This window comes from Clarias gariepinus, chromosome 4 (assembly GCF_024256425.1).
Source record: "Clarias gariepinus isolate MV-2021 ecotype Netherlands chromosome 4, CGAR_prim_01v2, whole genome shotgun sequence".
NCBI lineage: Eukaryota > Metazoa > Chordata > Actinopteri > Siluriformes > Clariidae > Clarias > Clarias gariepinus.
In genome coordinates, this window is record NC_071103.1 from 19,397,695 (window position 1) to 19,421,233 (window position 23,539).

General features: G+C 38.8%; 1 protein-coding gene across 1 annotated transcript; it reads right to left on the minus strand.

Moving 5' to 3' along the window:
• Positions 1-240: 240 nt before the first annotated feature.
• On the minus strand, positions 241-22,037 carry zyx (zyxin). The gene is made up of 10 exons (XM_053495400.1): positions 21,791-22,037; positions 10,827-11,028; positions 8,119-8,381; positions 5,818-5,913; positions 5,102-5,686; positions 4,397-4,544; positions 3,878-4,047; positions 3,243-3,421; positions 2,980-3,100; positions 241-2,539 (listed from the first exon to the last, which is right to left on the minus strand). Exons 2-10 carry the CDS (start codon positions 11,020-11,022, stop codon positions 2,429-2,431), a joined length of 1,869 nt encoding a protein of 622 aa, XP_053351375.1. The 5' UTR covers positions 11,023-11,028; positions 21,791-22,037; the 3' UTR covers positions 241-2,428.
• Positions 22,038-23,539: the final 1,502 nt, after the last annotated feature.

Below are 23,539 nucleotides of genomic sequence, written 5' to 3' on the forward strand. Positions count from 1 at the left end.
TCTGCTATCAGTGAAGTGTAAGGCTGGTGTGAGCCGATATGGTGCGAAGACGCACCTATGACGTGCTTCTGTGTTGCGCACTGTGTGGGAAGGCAGACTGTCACATGCCAACATACACATTTAATACAGAAATTATGAAAAATGACCGATACACATTTAGAAAAGAGAAAATGTTTTAAAAATTTTTAGTAATCACAGAAATGACTTTCTCTTGATCAAGAGAGAATAACACCAAGTAGACACTGGGCACTGAGCTGATTTAATAAGGGCTTAACAGAAAACTGAGACAAGATCAAATAAAGGCTCTAAATTTAATCTCATTTTGTTACTTCCATTCAAGAACCATGCTTAAAAATCGAGTAGCATGTCAAGGTGTTTTTGTTTTGTTTTAATAATACAGTACAAATGAGAGCTTGATTGCAAAAAATATTTTCAGACCGTAAACATACACACATTCACATATTACATAGGAATTTGACTGCAAAGTAAAGCATTTGTGTATATATGTAGTAAATAAGTAAATGGAAAAATAAAAAAGTGTTGCTATAATCAATGTTAATTTACTGTAAACAGCAGTATCATGGTGACACTGACACGATAACAAAACATGATGGAGAAAATGTGATACACACAAGTAAAAAAAATAATCGAATGCATTAGAAATCAAAGAGGGAGGGGCCGACAAATCATGTAAATCATTGTACAGACTGGGAAACCGTTTACCATTAATTCACCTGTGCAACACTCCACAGAACATTCCTGTTAAATTCTAATTGGGGATACATAATCAGAAAAAGGTGGTGAGTGTACAATACTAAGTTAAGGAATATACCTTTTTACACATTTAGTAATTTTCAAGGTAGCATCTGGATAACCTTTTTAACAGAACTACATGAAACAAAAAAGACAAAAAATATCTTTGTTCAATACAGTCTAATACTGACACTAGTAAATCATTTAAAACACCTGTACAAAAGAGTCTAGACATTCTTCTAATTGTGTGTTTAAACCTGTGACTAAGGCAGTGCCCAAATGTATTGCCTACTTATTGATTCAGCACACAATTTGTGCTCAGTTATTTAAAAATGATTAATGGACTGATGTCTGGTTAGATTACTATATTAATGCCCTCTTATATTACATGGCCGTGCATCTCTTATCAAAAAGTACTTGCCAGGATGAAGACCAGAGCACTTAAGATACACTTTCATGTATAAATGTCTAAAGAAATGTTGATTACCAACCTTTTAAGAAAGAGAACAGATACAGCTCTCTCTTTAAAAGAAGGATCACTTCTCATTCTTCTCTTATTTTGGGGGTTTTCTGTTCCTTGTCAGTAATATTTTAAAATGTTTGTGTAACAGAATGTCATAATGTGATTCTCACAAGCAGAAGTAATGTGGGTCCATTCCAGTGTGCTTTTTGCTTGTCATTATACTGTTTAGTGTAAATGTGAGTGAGAGAATGATAAATCAGTCCTGTGTATATAAAAGTCTGATGATGAGCCAATCAATCAATTCTAATTGATAAACATCTCCAATGACCACTACTTGCATGAGTATCTTAGATTGCAGACATGTAGGATCATTTGTATATATGATTGTACGATGGAAAATATCCACCAAGCTGTCACTGTGTTAATACTTTTTATTTATATGTATATTATCCTTTTTATTACATTAGTAATTGGTGGTCACTTTTGTGCTTTCTATTTTTTTTATATCATGCAGACTTGTTGAATAAATGTTCCATGCAAGACAAAGACAAACAAAGCTTTGCTCATAGACTAACCCATTATACAACACACAATTCCCTACCAGCCTTTATAAGTATCTATGCAGCTGCAGGTCTATTCGAAAAAGCTAATTTACTAAATGTATTATTTCTGCTTGACAGTTTAGAAGTTCAAATAATTCATGTTTATTTAATACTAGTATTCATAAGCAATATTTTTTCTTAATCCTTAATGCTATTGTTCAGGAGGCTGTGCTAAGCTTAATGAGAGCCGTTGCTGTTCCACCCTTATGAAGAAATAAAGTTACACAATTTCTTATTACATAAAAAAAGAAAAAAACAAAAAGGCAGATCTTGTTTGTTAAATTAAATGACATGTCAGAACACTGTTCATGCTGTGTTGGTGTGCTTGTGATTTTTCGGTAAACATCACTGAAGCTGTTCGAGAAAAGCCCTGGACAAGAAAAAAAAAACAAAGAAACAAAAAAAAACAGCTGCTGCCAATATTAAATTGTGGTCTCGCTGATAAAGCTATGGAAATATTCAGACAAAAACGAGGCTCTATGACAAATAGTGGCAAACGTGAAGGACATTTAAAACTCACAAAAACAATGCATCAAATGCCTGCAATCAGAGAATAGTCAATCTTTGATTTTAGATTTGGGTTTTAATGAGTGACAGAAGTCTCCACTAATCACTTGGCCTGCTTGGCACGCTTTGTGTGGCACTTCATGCATAGAATCCTCCCATCCAATGGATAGCAGCCATCGGCATCCGCCTCTATAGAGAGTGGGCGAGCACAGTCCTGAGAACAAGAGGAGAGAAGCTTGAGTGTACACCATTCCCATCAACCCTTTACATTTCTTTAAAACCTCAAATAAACTGAGTGCGCTCTTTACCCTAGACAAATAGTTTTTGATCTTACTTGAAAAAATTATGTGAAGAGCTCTTACTACCTTACATTTAACTCTGTCACATTTTTTAGACTGAACATCAAGCAGTGTGCAATAAGCCACTCTAGTCTAATGTTTTTAGAATTAAAACTATAAGAATGAACATTGGTACTTGTTATAAGCACATTGGCATTTTCCTTTGTTTTATTTTTCCATTGTATTTATTGTAATTTTCCACATGGTATTGTGGAAAATTACATATGGCAATGTGAAGCAGTGAAGCCTTAAAGCACAGAGCCTGTTAAACTATGTGGAGTGGTTTGTTGCAATTTAATATTTTAGGTCTTCATACCTCACATCGGTAGCACTTCAGATGAAAGTTCTTCTCCAAGGCTACAACTCTAAGGGTTTCCTCACTACCAGGGTCAGGAACAATTGGCTCATTGCAGCTCACACACAGAGGAGAGAAACGTCTAACCCAGCATTAGAGCAGAATCCCAAAAAGAGAGATGAATTGTTCAAAACATTTCAGATTTTCTGTTATAACAATATTAATCAGATCTACTAAGGAAATAGAATGATCCGGCTCAGTCAGGAAACGTGCGTGAGGCTCACCGGTGGTAATCATTGACGCAGTAGGGGTTGTTATTGTCATCAGTGATGAATGGGGAGCCCTCCAGTGTGCAGCTACAGGCAGTGCAGCGGAAACAGTGAGCATGGAAACACTGGCCCACTGCTTTCAGCACGCGATCTGTGATCCGCTCCCCACAGCGAGAACAAACTGCCAGAGAGTTCTAAACACACACACAGGAGACAGGAAGGCAGACATAACTCATCTGTCCCTACTGATTTGAAACAAAATCAAAACTCATGGTTTTTAAAAATGCTGTAGAAAAAAACTATTAACAAAAGGCATGAACATTTCCTCTGGGCTTAAACAAGCCTGAGAGCACGGGGGAAAATTATGGTTCAAGAGCTATACAGACCACATTTATTAGCTTGATTTATTTCACACTAAGTATCAGTTTACTACTAGAAATCGGTGCATGTAAACTAACTCTATTAAATGCAGTTCATGCTTCCAATATTCAGAGTTATGTGAAAAAAGAAACTGATCAAGATGAAGCTGCACATTCTTTTATAAGCACAATGAGGTGACGTGCAACAAAAAGCTGCAAGCTACAATAATGCAATCAGGCGAGTTTGACTACACATCAATTAGTAACGCGAGTGTAAGTGTAATAACTCACCACATAGCATTCCTCGCACTCTGGTGTCCCATCACGGTCGTAGAACTGCATTCCCTGCAGGGGGCGGTGGCATGTAATGCAGCAGAAACAGTGTGAGTGGAAAAGTTTGTCCATTGCCCTGACTGCAGGCTGAGACCTGGACAGAGCCTCTCCACACTTTCCACACACCTCTGTTTACACAAGCAGGGACAAGGTAAACCAAAGGAAAAGATTATTCAATCCATTAAAACAATGAATGTAGAAATACCGTTAAAGCACCATTACTAGACCCACGCACACAGTATGTGAGTGGACATGACTACTTCTAATGACTCATTTGTGCTTTGGCATGTCCAGAAGTGTTTCCGCATTTAATATATTAGTGCGCAGATGACAGTTTAAGTATTTTAACGGGATGTTCTATGTTTAATTTGGTGTGTCAACGTAGAGAGGCGAGTTATACATCAGCTGTGTTCTGAAATCTCCAATTTGTATTAATAAGTGAATATGAAACGGATGTCTAAAGGAAAGTGAGACTACCTATAGGTGCGGAGCAGATAACTGGGGCACGGTTATCCATGTCTTTGATGAAATCTTTGGTCATGCGTTCCAGCTCTTCAACTTCTCGCATTGAGAGAGGAACACCAGTAGGGGGTGCACCTGCTCCAGAACCTTTTGGCTGCGCAGCCTGAGCAGATGATTAAAAGACCTTACATTAGTCTGCAGAACTGTTAAGAATACATCTGATGATCATGTGGATTTACTTCATAAAACAAGTTCATAACATTTGTCACTGCATGCACCTTATCAGTAAAGGATTTCACGAACTAAATTAATTCTTAACATGTGTTAGTCCATGCATTATTGAACTGTAAAATCAATAATAATAAATAGTTTATTTTTAATGCACATGAAAGTACTACAATGGCCTCTAGACAAGTTTGTCAAGACAGACATCTAGCTTAGAATGTATGTTCTGTGACATGAGCGCTACAATATGCGAGTTCGTGAAGTCAATAATTAACTGTTTTTTTCTTAATACAAAGGAAGTTGTAAAAAGAATGTGAGACTTTGTTCTATCAAACATGAATCTATAAAATGTTTATCTTTATTAACTTGAGTTTAAATGCTCCCAAACTTAGAGTTTAATCTTACTGTCCTTTATCGCCCGTGCAAAGTGTTAAAACCTTCCAACAGCAGATCAAAAAATACATTTTAAGACTACCTCCTTCTAAACAGACTTACCTTGGGTGGGGTTGGAACAGCCATAGTGTTGCCATATGGTGATGGTGTGGAAGTGGGAGAAGGTGCTGGTTTAGGCTGTTGTGAGGCTGGAGATGGAGAAGTTTTCTCCTGATTGATTGAAATTATGGCTTTGGTGTTACTGAAAGCTGGGGCAGGGGCAGGGGCATTTGCTGGAGGTGGAGGAGGTCCAGGTGGTGCAGGAGGTCCAGGTGGTGCAGCAGGTGGTGGAGGGAAAGAGATGTGGGAGGTGACTTTCGGAGCAAGGTTAACCCCTCGCTGACCTGCAGAGCTGATGTTGTTTGCAGGTTTGGGGCTAAAATTAGAAGCAGGCTGGCTGGGAGTGAATGATGTCTTTGGAGCAGCTGCAGGTCCTTTACCCGGTGGTGCTCCAGATGCCGGAGCAGAGGCTGTGCTTGGGCCACCTTGTCTCAGTGTGGTACGAGCACGTAGCTCCTCTGCCCAGGGGGCGGGCGGAGGGCGATCCTGCAGCTCTGGCGGGGGCAAAAAAGACAGGGAGGGTTTGGGGGCTGTGGGAGGAGGAGCAGGCGGCTTTGGGGAGGGCACTGATGACAGCTGACTGGATGCCTGCACCACAGAAATGCAAACATAGGAATCACGAATTAAATACAAAAATTGAATGATTGTGGGAGATGTTTTAATCAATTTTTTTTATTGTGATATCTATTTTTAATCACAATTAACTGGTTACAAACTACAAGTAAATGGTAGTTTGGGTTGAAAGGTCTTCTTGTTTCCATTTCTGATAACATATCGGTTAGGGAGTCCAGCTGACGATCAAAACTAGTCTGCTTCTATACAACAAAGGGTGAGAAAAAAACAACAACATGACAACGAGCGCTTGACAATTGGGGAAGAAACTACACAGGAAAAAAATTAAAAATAACAAACCAGAGGGAGGAAGAGAGATAAGAGCAGACACAAACTAAGGGGAAAATATACTGCCGCAAAATATACCTCTAATTAACAGGCAGTTAAACACAACTGATTAAATTACAAAGAAAAACAATAATTAAGTAAAAAATATCCGGTAATAACAAACCCAAATTAGATCCTACTTTTGAAAAAATAAGTTATGCAAACAATTTACTCAGTTAGCTAGGCCTGTTTGAAATGACTGCTAATTATTAACAGTGCTGACATGCAAAAGGTTACATAGATGCAACTGCTAAAGTGACTGCTGTGGTAAATTTGTAGTCTAGATTTTTCTAATTCAGTGCCTTTAATTTTCAGTACAATTGCAGAAAAAATAATAAATAAATAAATAAATAAATAAATAATATACATATTAATAATATATATATGTAAACTGAGCAGCTAGTGTCAATTTCCCTGTGCTGATACAAACAGTCAATTGTGCTCACAGCTTCAGGAACCAGTTACTTCCACAATTTGCTAGAATGTAGCATACAAATGGCTAAATTGTAGTCACTTAAAGGAAGATAAATTTATAGTTAGCGCTTAATACTAAAACTTGAAGCTAACAAATCAGATGCTTTTTAATGGATGAAAATTAGATAATTTCTTGTATGTGCAATTCATATTTTATAAAGCTTCAACAGCCCAAAAACACAATTACAGGACAGTTATATTAAAGTATATTATATCAAAATATAATTGAGTGTTTCATTAACGTCCACTTAAGTGGATCCCGAAGTACCAGAAATGGAAACAAATACATCAGTGCCCGTTCTACAGCTGAACTTTAGTTATTGCCTCTAATTATATATATATATATATATATATATATATATATATATATATATATATATATATATATATATATACACACACATTTTTTATTTTTTTTTATGTACAAACTAGGTGTGAGAAAATTCCCCCAAGATCAGCATTTAAAGTCAGAGATAAAACCTTTTTGATAGGATGCCTGGTTACATGCATTAGAAAACCAGTGTCTCAATTTAGGGGCGGCATCTTTCAAAGGATGCATTTGAAGGCAGATTAGGTCATAGCGTCATGACTGAGCCCCTCACATTTTGAAGGTTCCTTTGTCCTTCAACTGCAGCCGACAAAGTGCGGAATTGACAAAGTGTATGCATTGGTGCATGTAATTTGTATGCGGCACGACCAAGCATATCCCAAATATAAATAAAAAGTATAAAAATCCCAAAATAATTACAAAAAGTAATTTGGGAGAAATCTGCTCCAAGATACAGGTTTTTGTAAAACATGCTTGGGCATTACACAACGTTAACCAAAGGCACTTTGGCTCCCTAAACCAGACCATCCTATTTTGGTTTTACTGGCCAATTTGAGTAAGAGTGGACAATGGGTTAGGTGTACCAAAGTACCAGTCAGAATTAGCCATTACCGCAGATCTTCCATTACCCAAACTGCTTGCTTGCTCCATCCTTGTGGATGACAATCTGACTGGATGTCAAGTTGCATTTAGCAACATTTTAGCATTTTGTATATACATCACTAATGCTAGAAAAATACCAACACATTACACAATGAGGTATTACAACAAAAGTGCTGTGTAAACGCTCCCCAACATTCCTAGCAGCTTTTCTTGTACTAGTACTTTGTGTGATTAATAACTGTTCTGTGCACATGCATCAAGTGTTGATCCGTAAACAGGCAGAACTCAGACTATGCAGACAATGCTAGCATTCCTGCCTCTGTTTTTTTTTCTTTCCATCCAGTGTTTCTGAGGGAGAGTAGTATGGTTCCTAAAGGCTTTCAGTTAAAATAAATACAAATACTGATAAATAAACAAATAAAGCTACAGACTGTGGTGGTTTAATACATCCCTACAGTCAGTAAGTAATCTGAAACGCTCACACAATGAAAGACAGTAATGTTTCTTTTACCTTCATGTCAACCATAATTAAATCTACCACAGGCCATGTGTATTTAAATGAGACATCGATGTAAAATTTCAAAAATTCTTCCTGAAAAAATATTAGTATTATTGGAAAACATGTTCAACAGCAACGTGACAGCAATTCACATTAAGTTTGTGTCTTAGCTCTTACCTGGAGACTGACACCGATGCCAGGCTCAGGAAGTGGAGGTGCAGGAGGGGGCGGGGGAGGAGGTGGAGGGGGATGAGCGGGAGAAGAATCTGAGGGAACGAAGCTCACATCTTCAGGAGGTGCTGGGAGGGGTAAGTCTTCTTCAACAGGGGGAGGGGGAGGGAATGCAGGGGGAGGAGCCTCAGATGCAGGGGGTGTGAGCTGACATTCTGGGGGAGGGGCTGGCAGCTCTGCGTCCACTGGAGGTGGAGGGGGTGGAAAATCTGACCGGGAGAGGCAGTGGAAAGGTTTAGAAACATGCCACATTTCATGGCAAATAAACAATTAACAAATGAATAAATTAAATAAATAAAATTCTTTGTTGCCATGTTAATACTGCAACAGTCTAAATCCCGAGGAATGAATGCAATAACAAAACAGCCAAGAGAGCAGTATGTCCTCTCAAAATGAAAAACGAAATCTTAACAGCCAACAAAATAATTTATAGCACTCATAGTATTAATTAAATAATTAGTTATGATGTGTGCAGCCATGACACGCCATTCATAAATTTGTATACATTTAGTAATATTTCTAAAATCTTTAAAAACACAAATCATATTGAACATTTAAGACAAGTTCTATTTCTTTCTCACTACAAGGAGATGCTTGTTCATACCTTTGCATGAGGTCATTTGGAACAAATGGTAACTGGTTGCCCCATATAAGGGGGAGTAGTTTAATATGATGGTTGCCTGAGTGCAGATTTTTCAGAATTTACTCACTGCTTGAACTAAATCTTCGGGGAGATTTTCAAAGTGACCCATTGTCCAGCCGTAGTTTCTCTGCGACATGCTTTTACTTTCCATTTCAACATTGTATAAACTTTCATGGCCAACATGGTGGTCCCCAGGGGACTTGTTTTGAAGTTAGGGGAACTGTACTAAAATTAGTCTTAAAACATGTAAGTCAAAACAAAGGTTTCTCTTGACTCTGCTCTTAGAAGACAGTGTCTACTTTTAGCACATTAATCCAAGCCTGACCACCAATTTACCCGAGATCTCAGGCAGCTCTTCTCTCTCTCTCTCTCCCTCTCCCTCTCACACACACACACACACACACAGTTATGTTCATTTATTATGTAACTGAGATTCGCTTATATACATTGGGGTAAAAAAAAAGGATTTAGTCAGCCACTAGGCTGACTAAATACCTTTTCACTTAGGCAAGTAGAAAATTTTGCAAGTTTTCCTACTTAAAAAGATGAGAGAGCCCTGTAATTTTCATCATAGGTATACCTCAACTATGAGGGACAAAATAATAATAAAAAAAAATCCAGAAAAATCACATTGTAGGATTTAAAAAACAATTATTTAAAAATTATGGTGTAAAATAAGCATTTGGTCAACAACAAAATTTCACCTCAATACTTTAATACTTCCATTTGTTGGCAATGACAGAGGTCAAACGTTTTCTGTTAGTCTTCACATGGTTTTCACACACTGTTGCTGACATTTTGGTCTATTCCTGTTGATGTTTTGGGGCTGTTGCTGAGCAACATGGACTTTCAACTCCCTCCAAAGATTTTTTATGGGGTTGAGATCTGGAGACTGGCTAGGCCACTCCAGGACCTTGAAATGCTTCTTACGAAGCCACTCCTTCGTTGCCCGGGCGGTGTGTTTGGGCATAATTGTCATGCTGAAAGACCCAGCCACGTTTCATCTTTAGTGACCTTGCTGATGAAAGGAGGTTTTCACTCAAAATCTCACAATACATAGTCCCATTCATTCTTTCCTTTACATGGATCAGTTGTCCTGGTACCTTTGCAAAAAAACAGCCCCGAAGCATGATGTTTCCACCCCCATGCTTCACAGTAGGTATGGTGTTCTTTTGATGCAACTCAGCATTCTTTCTCCTCCAAACACAAAGTTCTATTTTGGTATCATCTGACCATATGACATTCTCCCAAATCCTCTTCTCGGAGAATCATCCAAATGCTCTCTAACAAACTTTAGATGGGCCTGGACATGTACTAGCTTAAGCAGGGGGATATGTCTGGCACTTCAAGATTTGAGTCCCTGGTGGCGCAGTGTGTTACTGATGGTAGCCTTTGTTACTTTGGTCCCAACTTTCTACAGGTCATTCACTAGGTCCCCTTGTGTGGTTCTGGGATTTTTGCTCACAGTTTTTGTAATCATTTTGAACCCACAGGGTAAGATCTTGTGTGGAGCCCCAGATCGAGGGAGATTATCAGTGGTCTTGTATGTCTTCTAATTGTCTAATTCAGTTTTTTAAATAATTGCTCTTACAGTTGATTTCTTCACAACAAGCTGCTTACCTATTGCACATTCAGTCCGCCCAGCCTGGTGATACAATTTAGTTTCTAATGTCCTTTGACAGCTCTTTGGTCTTGGCCATAGTGGAGTTTGGTGTGTGACTGTTTGAGGTTGTGGTCAGGTGCCTTCTATACTGATAACAGATGACATTCATACAGGTAACGAGTGGAGGACAGAGGAGCCTTTTAAAGAAGAAGTTATAGGTCTGTGAGAGCCAGAAATCTTGGTGGCTGACTAAATACTTTTTTGCCCCACTGTAATTTGCTGCTAATTCTATAACGGACCTAGGACCTAACGTCCTCCTATAATATCTAATTGATGCTATTTTCACCCCAAATAATGGAATCCCAAAATGGTGACAGAAAATGAGTACATATGAAAAAGCTGTCTTACCCTCACCAAGGGATGAAGGAGGGGGTGGAATCTCTCCAACCCGGCCAACTGTAGCTGTGCTTGCAATCTGTCCTTTGGGTCGAGGTGGGGCCACAGAGGCAAACTTTTTTGGCTGGTTGTAGAAAGATGGTGTATTGACTTGGAAAGTCAAAGAAGAAGTTACCATAAAGGGCTTACTGCCACTGGAGTCCTCCATCTTGTTCTGTGCAAACAAGAAAAAATATAAAGTTAAGAAACCATTCTAGCAATTTGCCAAAAATTTCTTTTTATTTCACACACACAAATTACAGAATAAATTATTCTTGATAGTCTAGAATAACACTATTAACAACAAAAATGCCATTGGTAACAAAATTACTCTAATTTGCTTAAAAGGTTTATTTAATTGGGGAAGGAAAGTGTTCAGTCATATGTTAATGGGCCTGCCATCCCTATTTTGCCAAATCGCTCACACTGACCCAAAGTCTGTTAGTAATAGAGTCCGTACAGTGGATATCTAATCTGACTATAGCGTGACTTCTGTATTTCATTTACTTTTGGCCCTTCGTCTTGTTTATCTTTACATATTGAGATTGTTTCTTGGTTGTTTGAGTTATTCGAGTCTGCGGTTTCATTTCCAGCTTGATTTGGGAACGTAACTCATCCATGAAGTCATTTCTCATCTCTTTTATTACTAAATCATTAAAACGATAGGAACGAGCTGAACTTCAAAAAAAAATAAAATAAATAAATAAATAAATAAATAACCTACATCGGTTTTCTGTTACTAAAACTTTTGATTATTCTCAAATCTACAGCCAACTCTGCTGTAAACAAGACACTGTTGTGATGTTTTATGTAATGTTTTGGTGTTTATCTTCAAAGTGGGAGGCCTGCATCAGAGCCTTGTAGGGGGCAAAACAGTCAAATCATTGATGCTTTATAAAATTTGGTTACCAGGGCAATGTGCAGCCCTGGACACTAGAGGTTTAATATGAGGAACAGAGAAAGTAAGTGGCGAAGACCATTTGAATGTCTGTGCCTCAAAGCAGCAAGAAAAGTTATGAGTCAGAGTAGCACAAACAGATGCACAGACAAACAAGCGATTGGCTTGTAACGTCCATAAGCGCATGACTTGTGTTTTGTCACATGGTACAAGATCATGCTAGAAGTGGCGAATATAACGAGTAAAAAAATATTGTAAATAAAGAGTTGCGCGTATTCAGCAACAATACTCAGCCAGGCTGTGGCATAGAAACAGGGCTCAAGGGAACTAATGTGCCCACTGTCAGGCAGAAAAATTCAACACCATTACCCCGCCACCAGCAATAGTCTGAAGTGTTGACATGGGCAGGTTGGGTCCACAGATTCATCCCACTGGTGCCAAAATCTGCATGTCAGAGCAGAAATTGTGATTTATCAGACAAATCTTTGTGTGCAGTGGGGTGCAAGGGTGCAGTTATGCAGACTGTCTGGGTTACTGATTTGAAAGTCAGGGGTTCAAGCCTCAACACAGCCAAGCTGTTGAGCCCTTAAACAAGGCCCTTATCTCTGCCAGCTCCAGGGACACTGGCCCTGGCTGACCCTTCGCTCTGACCCTAGCGTTACTAAAATTTAACTGTGCTGTAGGTTACATGTGACAAATAACTGAATCTTAATCTTTCAATCAATGCCCAGGAAAGATTTGGTTTGTTCTCTTGTGCTTATCCCAAACTGTACCACAGTATAAAACCCAAAAAATGTCTAAAATGCTGCAACCATAAGGAAGTGATTGCTTATATTTCCCTGACATCATCTCTATTCCTGGAGCTCTACCATTCTACTGAACTTGCTTCCAACACACCTGGCTCTAATGTTCAAATGCTGCTGTGAAAGGCTTTTGATAAACAAGATAAAGTCTGTGGGAAACCACAAGTCTTTCTATCTAAATGTTTTTAAATCTCTTCAGTGACAGTGTCCTCACGCTACATGTGCAGACTTACAAAATCAGATTTTTGTTCAGAAAATCTTTCGTCGACTGCACAGACTGATCCTCTAACCATGGGTTATGCAATAACCCAAAAAAATTTAAATAAAAAATCCATGTTAATATAATTTGTTTTCGTTGCTTATCTTGACTGTCATGCTATGTTCCAAGTCTTTTGCAATTCATTAGAGGTGGTCATTTATCACAACCAATGTGAAAATCCAGTGTTACGCAAACAAACGCTATACTGCTGCAGCAGTTGTTCATTCCCAGCATCAGCATGGCTCTGTTTCGAGCACTTCATGTTCTGGCTTGAGTAAAACAACAAAATTTTTCCAATGGCATTTCTGAAATGCTGAGATCATGAAAACAAGGGGCAGAATTCTGCTCAGTCAGAGCTTAATATAGAAAACCCTGATAGAAAAAGGCATTTAAGGACAGAGATTAGTATAGCCTCTTAAGCGCAGGGGACAATAAAAGTGTGTGTCTGTGTGTGGGGGGGGGCATTTACCGAAATTGTCTTGTGTAGAAGAATGCTCTTGGGAAGGTTCTTGGATAATGTTTATTTTATTAAGTGGTATTTGCCTTCTAACTTTGTGTAATGTGATGCTTTTCCTATTTATATACAAGTAACTTGCACACACATTTGTGTAAGAACTCTTAAATCAGCAAGAATCCAAAGCCGGTAATTACCAATATACATCTGTACAACTCCTTTGCCAGCACAAATTATAACACACTAGCTAAAGAAATCAGGAAAGCAGTTTTCATTTTCCTTAGCTTTTCATTTAAAAGTTTCACCAAGCCTACTTCCAACTGGCTTTTACAAAGTACAGTGATGAGAAAAAGTAAGGGAACTATTTGCATCTTTCCAGTCTTCCGCATAAATTGGGAATTAAATGTGTTCTGACTTTGCACAAAGTAAATATAGTACAAGTAATAAAACACATAAGTAAGTCATGAGCGTACGTATTTATTGCACAAAGTGATGGTAGAAAAAGTAGGGGGAACCATTATTTTAAGAATTGATTTAACCACATTCAATAACTTTGAGCAAGTGCTTTCTGTAACTGTGTATTAGACATGCACAATGATCAGGAAGAATTCTGGACCATTCTTCAGAACAGAAACCCTTCAGCTCAGCGATATTTTTAGAATGTCTTGTGTGAACGGCCCTCTTGAGGTCATTCCACAGTAACCCTATTGGGTTGAGGTCCGGGTTCTGACTGGGCCACTCCAAAAAACTGATGTGTTCCTGGAGTGATTCTGTAGTATATTTACTTCCATGTTTACTGTCTTTGCCCTGCTGCATCATCCAGCTTATTCTGAGGTTCAGCATGCAGACAGACAACCTGACGTTATCCTAAAGTTAACCTTCATAAACGTGGGAATTTATTTTTCCCTCCACAATATCAGGTCCAGAGGCAACAAAGCAGCCCCAAATCATGATGCTCCTTCCACCATACTTCACATATTGTGATGATGTTTTCATGTTGGTATGCAGGGCTATTTAAGTACCTCACAGAGTGCTGAAAGTTCTTCCCAAACAAGTCTATGTTCATTTCATCTGTCCACAGAACATTTTCCCAGTTGTGCTATTGAGTGTGAAAGTAGTGTCTTTGCCAAACTTCAGGCGAGAGCAGCAGTTTTCCTCTGTAGTGTCCTGCCATGGATACCTCGTCTGTTCATTGTTTTACAAATGGTTGACTTCATGAAAAGGGCACATGAATCCTTCAAGACTTCAGCTGTTAGTCTAGTGTTCTTTTTCACTTCGCTAAGCATTCTGCATTGTGCCTTTTGTAGAGATTTTGGCTTCGCAGCCACATCGATGGAGAATAGCCATAGTATCAAATCATTTCCCTTTACAGACAACTTGTCTAACTGTAGATTACTCCATTCCTTCCCAGCTACATGAAAATCAACAACTCTTAATCGTAGGTCTTCTGAGATCACTCTTTTTGTAAGGCATCAGCTAATGCTGCTTGTGAATAGCGCACTGACACTTTGTTTTTGAGCTGAGTTAGCCACACTAAACCACACTTGCATTCTCATTACATTGACTGGACTTCAGGTTTGACTCCAGGTGTTTAGGGACATCAGAAGGGACATATATTGTTTCACTCACTCCCCTCCCCGCGTTGACAGGTGTGGTTAATGAAGACATGCAAGATCATGAATATTGTGTTTGTTTTTATGTTTTAGTACATACATAAAACCTGGAATTTCAAATGGTTAACTAACTTTTTCTTGCTATTACATGTTTTAATGTAGTGCACTTGTCTCTGACACACACTATAATGCTATATTTATAGTGTGTGATTAAAAATGCCATGACCTGCTGCACTACACATTTCAGCCAAGGTGCAACTTACCTGATGGTCAGAGTGCTTGATGTTTCAACACCTTAAAATACAAGTCAGGGCCAAACAGTATCTTTACTTCCGATGCAAAAAGAGGACACTGTAATTAATACAGAAAATCCCAACAATTTGGAGACATTTCCTAAAGAACACAAAGGCAACATGGCATGCCATGACTTTATCATCATGAGGGACTATGGCTACACATCCGAAGGAATTCATGCAATTGTTTGTTCTGCTTGATGAACAGGAGTGTGACAAGGCACAAAAGTTGATAACGTGCAAAATATTAATTATGCATCTAATACAGTTATACGGGTTGAACACCAGAGTGTCCGATTCTACACAATTAAAATACTACAGACAGTCTCTAACTTATGGTGTAAATTTGAAAAAGAGGAAACAATTGTATGAAAGTAGTTAAGATATTCAACACTTCTTTTTAGTATTGGATTAGTGTTAGATGATTTTGGCCAATTCCAGGCTACTGTAAATTCTCTTAGCATGTTTAAGGCATGTTATGTGCAATACTTGCATATAACTTAATCAAAATTTTTGTATTTTATCTGTATTTTAAGCACATGCTGCGCTTGATTCGTCCGGATCACATTGAGCAACATGTGTTATATGTTTTATGATTACACACTATGTTATAACCGCTAAAAAGACCGCTCTAAAAAGAGCTCTTCAATAGGTTTTAAATGACATCATCCCTGAGCCACTGCAATTTATGGGGCCTGAGAATGAGGTCATGGAAACTGAGCATTTTTTGTGGTTAAAACAACACCTCAGGGCCTGCTGCGGTCCTCATTGAGTTTCAATCGATTGTTTTCTCATGGGTCAAAGACGTTGTTGATCAAATTAAAATTTTGGGAGAACTTAAAAATATATTTATTATTTTAGATTTTGTAAATCCAGAATACATATAGTTTACAATATTAAATCTCTATTCATAGCAATTTTTGATTTATTGCATTTTATAAAAGATAAAATCTTTTTCGGTCATCATTAAAATTTTCTTAAAATAGTTAGAGTTTAAACTAAAATAGACAGAAGTATACACTACACACAAAAAGTGTGACTCTTAAGTGTAAAAGCAAACAATGTAAACATTTTGTCTCTACAGCAAAAAAGAATAAACAGTGGCGGCACGGAGCAGTAGCTACCATACCAGCCTACAGTCACACTACAGTCAACAGATATGTGGCAGACAGAGATACGAGGGTGAGTCAAAAATTATCCCCACGGCAGTTATATTAAAATTCTGTTGACTGCACTGTCCTATCAGCGCTTTCCATTTAGTCACGGCTGTGCAGGTGTGAACGTGTTACACCAGTTTATTTTATTCCTTTTTTTGCTGTCTGAGGATGTACCTGGTGCAGTAATTTATCAAAGACTGCATATCTGCAAATAAAACATGGACCGATATTCTAAGAAAGGTAAAAGCTTCTTAGAGAGAGAATCATTAATCCAGGTCTCGTAACCAGTAATCACTACGAGCCTGAGCGTAAATGGCAGCATATGGAATGGAAACCTCAATCCTCAATCACAGACTGAGAAAAAGTTTAAAAGTCAACCATCAACTGGAAAATTTATGCTTACATTTTTCTTGGATTTCTCAAGGGCCAGTACCGGAACATAATTAAGAAAAAAGTTTAACAATCAACAATGCTCGTTACAGTGGGATGGTTATTGAACAACTGAAGCCAAAAATACAGATTAAAGGCAGAGGACTGCTATTCAAGGGCAATGTGATCTTGCATCCCAATACATGTCCGCACCTTTCCACACTGTCGTCACTCTGATCATGCTCCATCTGACTTTCACCTGTTTGGTCTCCTGCAAGCAGCACTACAAGGACAAAGATTCATTCCTGATGAAGAAGTGAAGACAACAGTGGATTCATGGCTCAGAGCTCAGCCTAAAACACTTGTAATAAAGGAATACAAAAGCTTTAACAGAGTGTATTGAAAAGCAAGTACGTTACAGGTCAGTTTATTTCAGTTGAACACTGAAAAAGGTGTAGGCTAAAGCATTGCTTATTATGCCTACCCTTTATACATGTCAAAATTATTTATGTGTCTTTTTCTGAAAGTTAATTTAAAATGAATTCTACAGCCTGAGTGCAGATCATTTTTGACCCATCCTTGTATGCATGTTAGTTTTCTTTTAGAAAAAAAAACTAAACTGAAATGCTGTTTGTTAGAGACCTGAAAGACCATTTGTCTGTAAAGTTTAGAAAGACAAAAGGATGCCTTCTTCTGTATTTTAATTAAAAAAAACTACATAATCCAACACACCTCTGCTGCGTGGCGGCACAGAAAACATTGTGCAAACCTTTAGATCGAGACATGAACATTTAAACGATGCCCATGCCTGTGCCATAAATTAAAAGTAATGCCTCAAAAACTGTGCTGTCTTTATGCAAATCATGTAAGCACCCGTTGCTGGTCAAACGGCCAAAAGACAGCTTGCTGGTTTGGACCGAAGGAGGTTATTATAAAAACTCCCTCACTGCGCTCTCGATGACCCTCTTCCCTTTAATCCATTGACTGCTTTGATGTTTGTAATCATCATGTCTACATTTCTGTACTGCCTTTCAAACAGCCTTAGAAAAATGCCATGTGGATGTGAAGAATTATAGAGCAGGTCAGAGACAAAGATTCTTTCCCCCCCCCCTTGCTGCTTTTAAAACAATTTCATTTGTTCTTCAGTCTGGAAGAAAATTTAAATAAGTCAAAGACGACGCTTTTGATTAACTATTCACACAGGTCAGCCAAAGGTGTAAGCCAGTTCTTTACCACTAAGGAAGGTATGCTGAGGAGAAATCAGTCGTTAGCAAAATCACAGTGTTGTGAAGGCTAAATAAGGTCCATGTGACTTAGGAGGAATCTGGAAATAACCGTAAGCTCCTTCTGGGCACAGATTCCTTGTGTGCGCCTGCCTAACCTAGGCCCCACCTTAAACTTAATGGAAGGCAGGGCGGTATATGGTTAAGATGTTATTATAGCATTCTTACCTTTTTTTTTCTACTCTATGAGAATGAATTCTTTTGTTTGGCTGGACATTGCATTAACAACAGGTTTGAAAAATAATAACTGTAAATGTAAAACTTCCATGCTAAACATCAGGTTTTACTAGGCTGTACTATCTGCAATCAACTGTTATTATAATTTTTTTGACCCAACAATGTGATTTCTTGCCTAGCAAACTTGGTAAAAGTAAAATGAAATATCTGACATGCCCTAAAATTTGCACATAACAGATGCATTATATAAAAAAAAAAAAAGAGTCTTTAATTAAATTTTCCAAACAATTACTTTAAATTAGCATGGAGCGTTGGCAGTTTTTTGGAAGCTATTTGGTGAAGTTGAATTAAAAGATGCCCTCAACCCTGTCATAAACAACTTATGTGTAATCTGCATGCTTTTTAAAAGAGCTCTCTTTTGCATGCTCCTCCCAAGCCAGTTTCAAAGAATATATCAAAGAATACTGATTTAAACTGTAATGCTGTTTATTACAATGGAAGTGAAAAGTTCTCTTTATCTAAACACAATGTATTAGTGACTGTGTTACTCACATCTAACTTCCCTATCAGCCGACTGTGGTTTAATAAATCACCTCACCCAGGATGAACCTAGCCCGCTAGTCCAACATGTTCAGATGATTTGGATTAAATAACACAGGCATGTCTACAATAAATTAGACTGACATGTAAAGAAGCGTTGGCAGGAAAACCATACACGTTTCCGTATGAGTGCATTTGTGCTCATGCAATGAATTTCACTCAACGGAAAAAATTGTCTCTCTGACCTAATGGAGTGTTAGACTTTGTGTGTGCGAGAGAGTGAATGAAGAATTAGGGCGTGGAGGGAGAAGCAGCTGTAATGTAAAGGTTCCAAAAGCTTTTCACTGTCTCGTATAAGCCTTTCCTTACTTTAATGAATATTCCATACTTGTGGCTACTCTAGACCATTACCCAGAAAGAAATTCCATTGTTCTTTATTTTTGGATGTGTGTGTGTAATGGTTAACAACACTTCTCTGTTACTAAGGATTACTAAGATCTGATGAAACAGCGGCAATTGTGACATTACTATAACTCAAAGTTTGTTATAACTGACTCTAATGAGACTCTGTTATGCAATATGGCATTTCTAAAGATTTTACTGCAATCACGTCTCAGAAAAGGAAGTAAATTCTCTCCTTCTCACCAATATTGATATGACACAAGATTAAAAAAGCCATCTGTGCATTCTTGTCTCAGTTTGTCTGACATGTGAGTCCACACCCACTAATCATCATAATCACTGATGATTATGCACACAGTAGCAGACATACTGTAAGTAAACTTCACAGAGCAGACTTGTCCGTCTTTGGGAATGTGTGGCATGACAGCTGCTCAGTTTAAGAGATTTTTGATGCCGTCATTTCAACATACTTGGCTCGAAATGTTGAGACTCACAGGTCCATGCTTGTTGCCATGCACCTGTATCACAAATTAAAAAGGGGAAACTCTGTACAAAAAGGTATCACAGAAAGAAACAAAGTCTAACACAAGACTAATTTGAGCTGACGGTTTGCATTGTGTTCAGAGATTAAACAACTTCCTCTACCCTTACCCTCTTTCATGAGCAACAACGAAAACGCGATGGTGCCTTCTTCACCATGATGTCAATGTGAGCAATTGGAGTACACCCTGGGACGTTTCAGTTACTCACATCCCTAGTGACTAATTAAGGTACCAGACAGTTACCTATTCCAAAGTAAAAAAAAAAATTTTTTTTTAATGACAATAAGTAAATGCACCTATACTTCAGACTGGGGTCAGCGAGGTGACAAGTTATGGGCAGAGTTTTTAGTGTGTAAGTTACACGCAGGAAAGTCCTCAGTGTGGCAGAATATGACTGAAATGGGCCATTAGAGATCACCTTTAACAAAAAGACACACAAATGATGATAATAATCTCCCTCTCTCTCATCACACACGGCAGAGTTGGGATAGAAATCACCAAACCAGTGTGATATCATATCAGCAACCAGCCGATATATCACGTCACGATACATAGGTCCCGATCAGATTTGTATTGCGATTCTGTAAGTTTCATAGTTTTATAAACATCATGATTATTTGCAAACTTGGCAAAGATTTCACTCCAACCACACAGGATGCTGTGCTGCCTGCCAATGTGTGAATAGTTAGTGAATAGAGTGCACCTGCAGGATTATTAAGGGACTGCAACACATGACCACCTCAAATGCAAAAATACACTATATGGACAAAAAATATTTGGACAAAACCTATTTAATTGGATTCAGGTGTTTCAATCAGTCCCTTATCCCCAGTGAAGGGCAGTCTTAATGCTTCAGCATACCAAGACATCTTGGACAATGCTATGCTTCCAACTTTGTGGCAAAAGTTTGGGGAAGGCCCATTTCTATTCCAACATGACCGTTACCCAGTACACAAAGCAAGGACTATAAAGACATGGTTTGATGAGTTTGGTGTGGAAGAACTTGACTGGCTCGCACAGAGCCCTGACTTCAACCTCTGTCATGCACCTTTGGGATGGACTGGAAAGGAGATTGAGAGCCAGGCCTTCTCATCTAACATCAGTGCCTGACCTCATATTAAATGAACACAAATTCCCAGAGAAACACTCAAATCTTGTGGACAGCCTTCCAAGGAGAGCCGGAGCTGTTAAAGCTGCAAAAGGGGACCAACTCCATACTGAAGTATACGTACTTGGATAAAATGTCATTGCAGATTTGGCCAACTACTTTTGTCCATATAGTTGTAAATAAATAGAAAAAAATTCTACAATCGATGTTTTTACATGTCTTGCCACACAAAATAATGACAATATGTAACTGCATTGATTAATTTCCCCGGTCTATACTCGGAAACAGGTTTTGGGTCACACTCACACACCCTGAGGTACAGAGCAAACTCCAATTCTGACTGATGTTGAGCTACATAAAGACTAAAAGTAAGGGTCTTAACTATTAGTTTATAAAGTCGTATATAATATTCATTATAGTTGTACTGGAACCTTGCCTTTAGTTTTTTCCCCCTCAGATAAGACACTAGGTGAACTGTGTACTGAAACCGAGGGAGAAGTTCAGGGGAGCAGAAACTAGCCATATATGGATATCTCACTAGTACTCCTGGCTAAAGCTAAGTTCCCTGCCAGCACAACACCACCAGCAGGACACGACAGACGCAGTAATGTTTTTAGCTCCTTGTTCTTGCTAATAGTCATTCCTTGCGCTTTATACATTCGACGTTATTTTTGTTTTATTCCACCTGGGAAATCGAGCTAATCTCAAGATAACCGTCTCTGCCCCACCCATCTACACCTTTACACCACTGCATGTTAGACTCCTAAAAGGAGCACAATGCTCACTTGACAACTAACCCGTTTTCCTCTCTACAACCAAACCGACACCTGAGATTAAACCCGGGTACAGACTGAGTTAGCTGACGATGCTACAAACAGACTCTTTTTTTCCCCCACACAACCTCACCGCTTGCTAGTGCATGACAACGCGGACACTGGTAGCAGTTAAAGTGGTATAAAGATGACTTGATAAAAAAAAAAAAACAATACATTTAAAAAAACGGATGGATGAATAAACAAAACACATGAGCGACACTTACTAGTTTTCCGGGGCAGCGCGGTTCAGCTATGCAACACTAACGTTGCACAAACACCGAAATACAGTTCCCTTGACTTGATTCCTTTCAGCGAGCCGTTAAGCTAACTCCACCCTTTGGGTCAGGGTGTGTGTGTGTGTGTGTGTGTGTGTGGTTAAAGTCAAGCGATCAGCAAGCATCACACAGCCTGGCCATTGCGCTTTCTTGGCCGCTCCTGAAGGCTCTGCTCCACCTGAATACGTGTGTGACAAGAGGAACTTTTCTTCAGCAATGTATACTCACATCCGGTTTCGCTTCCGCATTTTCCACAAATCCACAGTGCCCGGGGTGCAACTCTGATAACAGTGCAAGACCGATAGTAACACTGAGGCTAGATATCTGCTTGATATGTGGTGGAAAAAAGCATGATAACGCAATATAATAGTCCTGCCAAAACTCTCTAGTGGAAAAGTCATGAAAAATAATACTACCAGGTGGGTATGACTAAAGTTCAAGAAACAAAATAATGTGCAAAGAAAGGCTGAGATTCTTGACATCTCCAAATAAAGGTCTAAGCTTACCTCTTTGTCAGAGCAGGCCCTTTAGATGTCTCCTGGCCCACAGATAAAAAGTTTTCTTTTTAACTTTCCTTCTCCCTCGCTCTTACTCACTCTCTCACTCACACACTCACACACACAGTTCCTGTATTCCTGTTATACCCTCCCCCTATTTGTGCAAAGGAATGACACCATCCTTCCAAACAAGTTCTTTCTTGCTCCCCTTCACCCCAGCCAGGTTTATCACACGCCAAGCATTCTCTCTCTCTTTCTCCCTTGGCCTCACTTTTTTCCCTCCCTCTATTTTCCTCTCAGGATTCTTTAAACATTCTTCATTCGATGACATCAGCCCTGCCTGCCTTTCCTTGTAAGGGCAGAGTGAGTGAGAGAGCCAGAGAGAGTGAAAGATAAAGAAGGTTGGGGGTTGATTAGACACAGACAGAGCGAGGTTTGGCCGTAGAGACGTTAGGAAGTAAGTAAGATCAAGATCTGTACTTAGATCAAGTCAGAAACTAATATTTTCCCCCTTTTCTTTAACTAATTCTACTCAGTCATACACCATTTTTTGTACAGTTTGTTCCGCCGGTCATACTGCAAGCTCTAACTCTAATGCAAAACATATGAGGCCATCCAAAACTTAATAATGTTTTTCTTATTAACCAAACATGGGCATTCAGTTGAAGAAAGCCTTAAAACATATAAGTTTATCCATGTAAAGCTGTAAACTGAGGATCACTTTTTTCACTACACATATTATCATGGACCTAGGCCAATTAAAACACAGATAAGGATGTGACTGTACCCAATTCCACCCATCCTGCAAATATGCTACCTCTGCCTCACACGTTCTCAAACTCCTGTACAAATCTGATCCGCAGATAGCCAGGTTGACGTAATGTTCTGTTCAACAATCCCTTATTAGAACTAAAGTTTGACTAGATTGTCTTTTTTCAACTGAAAAACATTAGTGTATCTTTGGTGAAAATGTTTTTTGGACATAAGGTCAGTGGTCAGGTTTCCCCTGAGATGAAGAAGCGAAGTGTTTGCAGCCAAGCAGAAGATGACGCTCCCCAGCAGGAGGCCTTCTGGAGTGTTGCCAGAACCCGGCTATGGAAAACCAGCCGCCCCTTCTGCAACTATGACTCATTGTGTGTGATCATACTGTATCCCTCAGCTTGATTCCCCATTTCCTCATTCAGTTCTCTCTAGCTGAGAG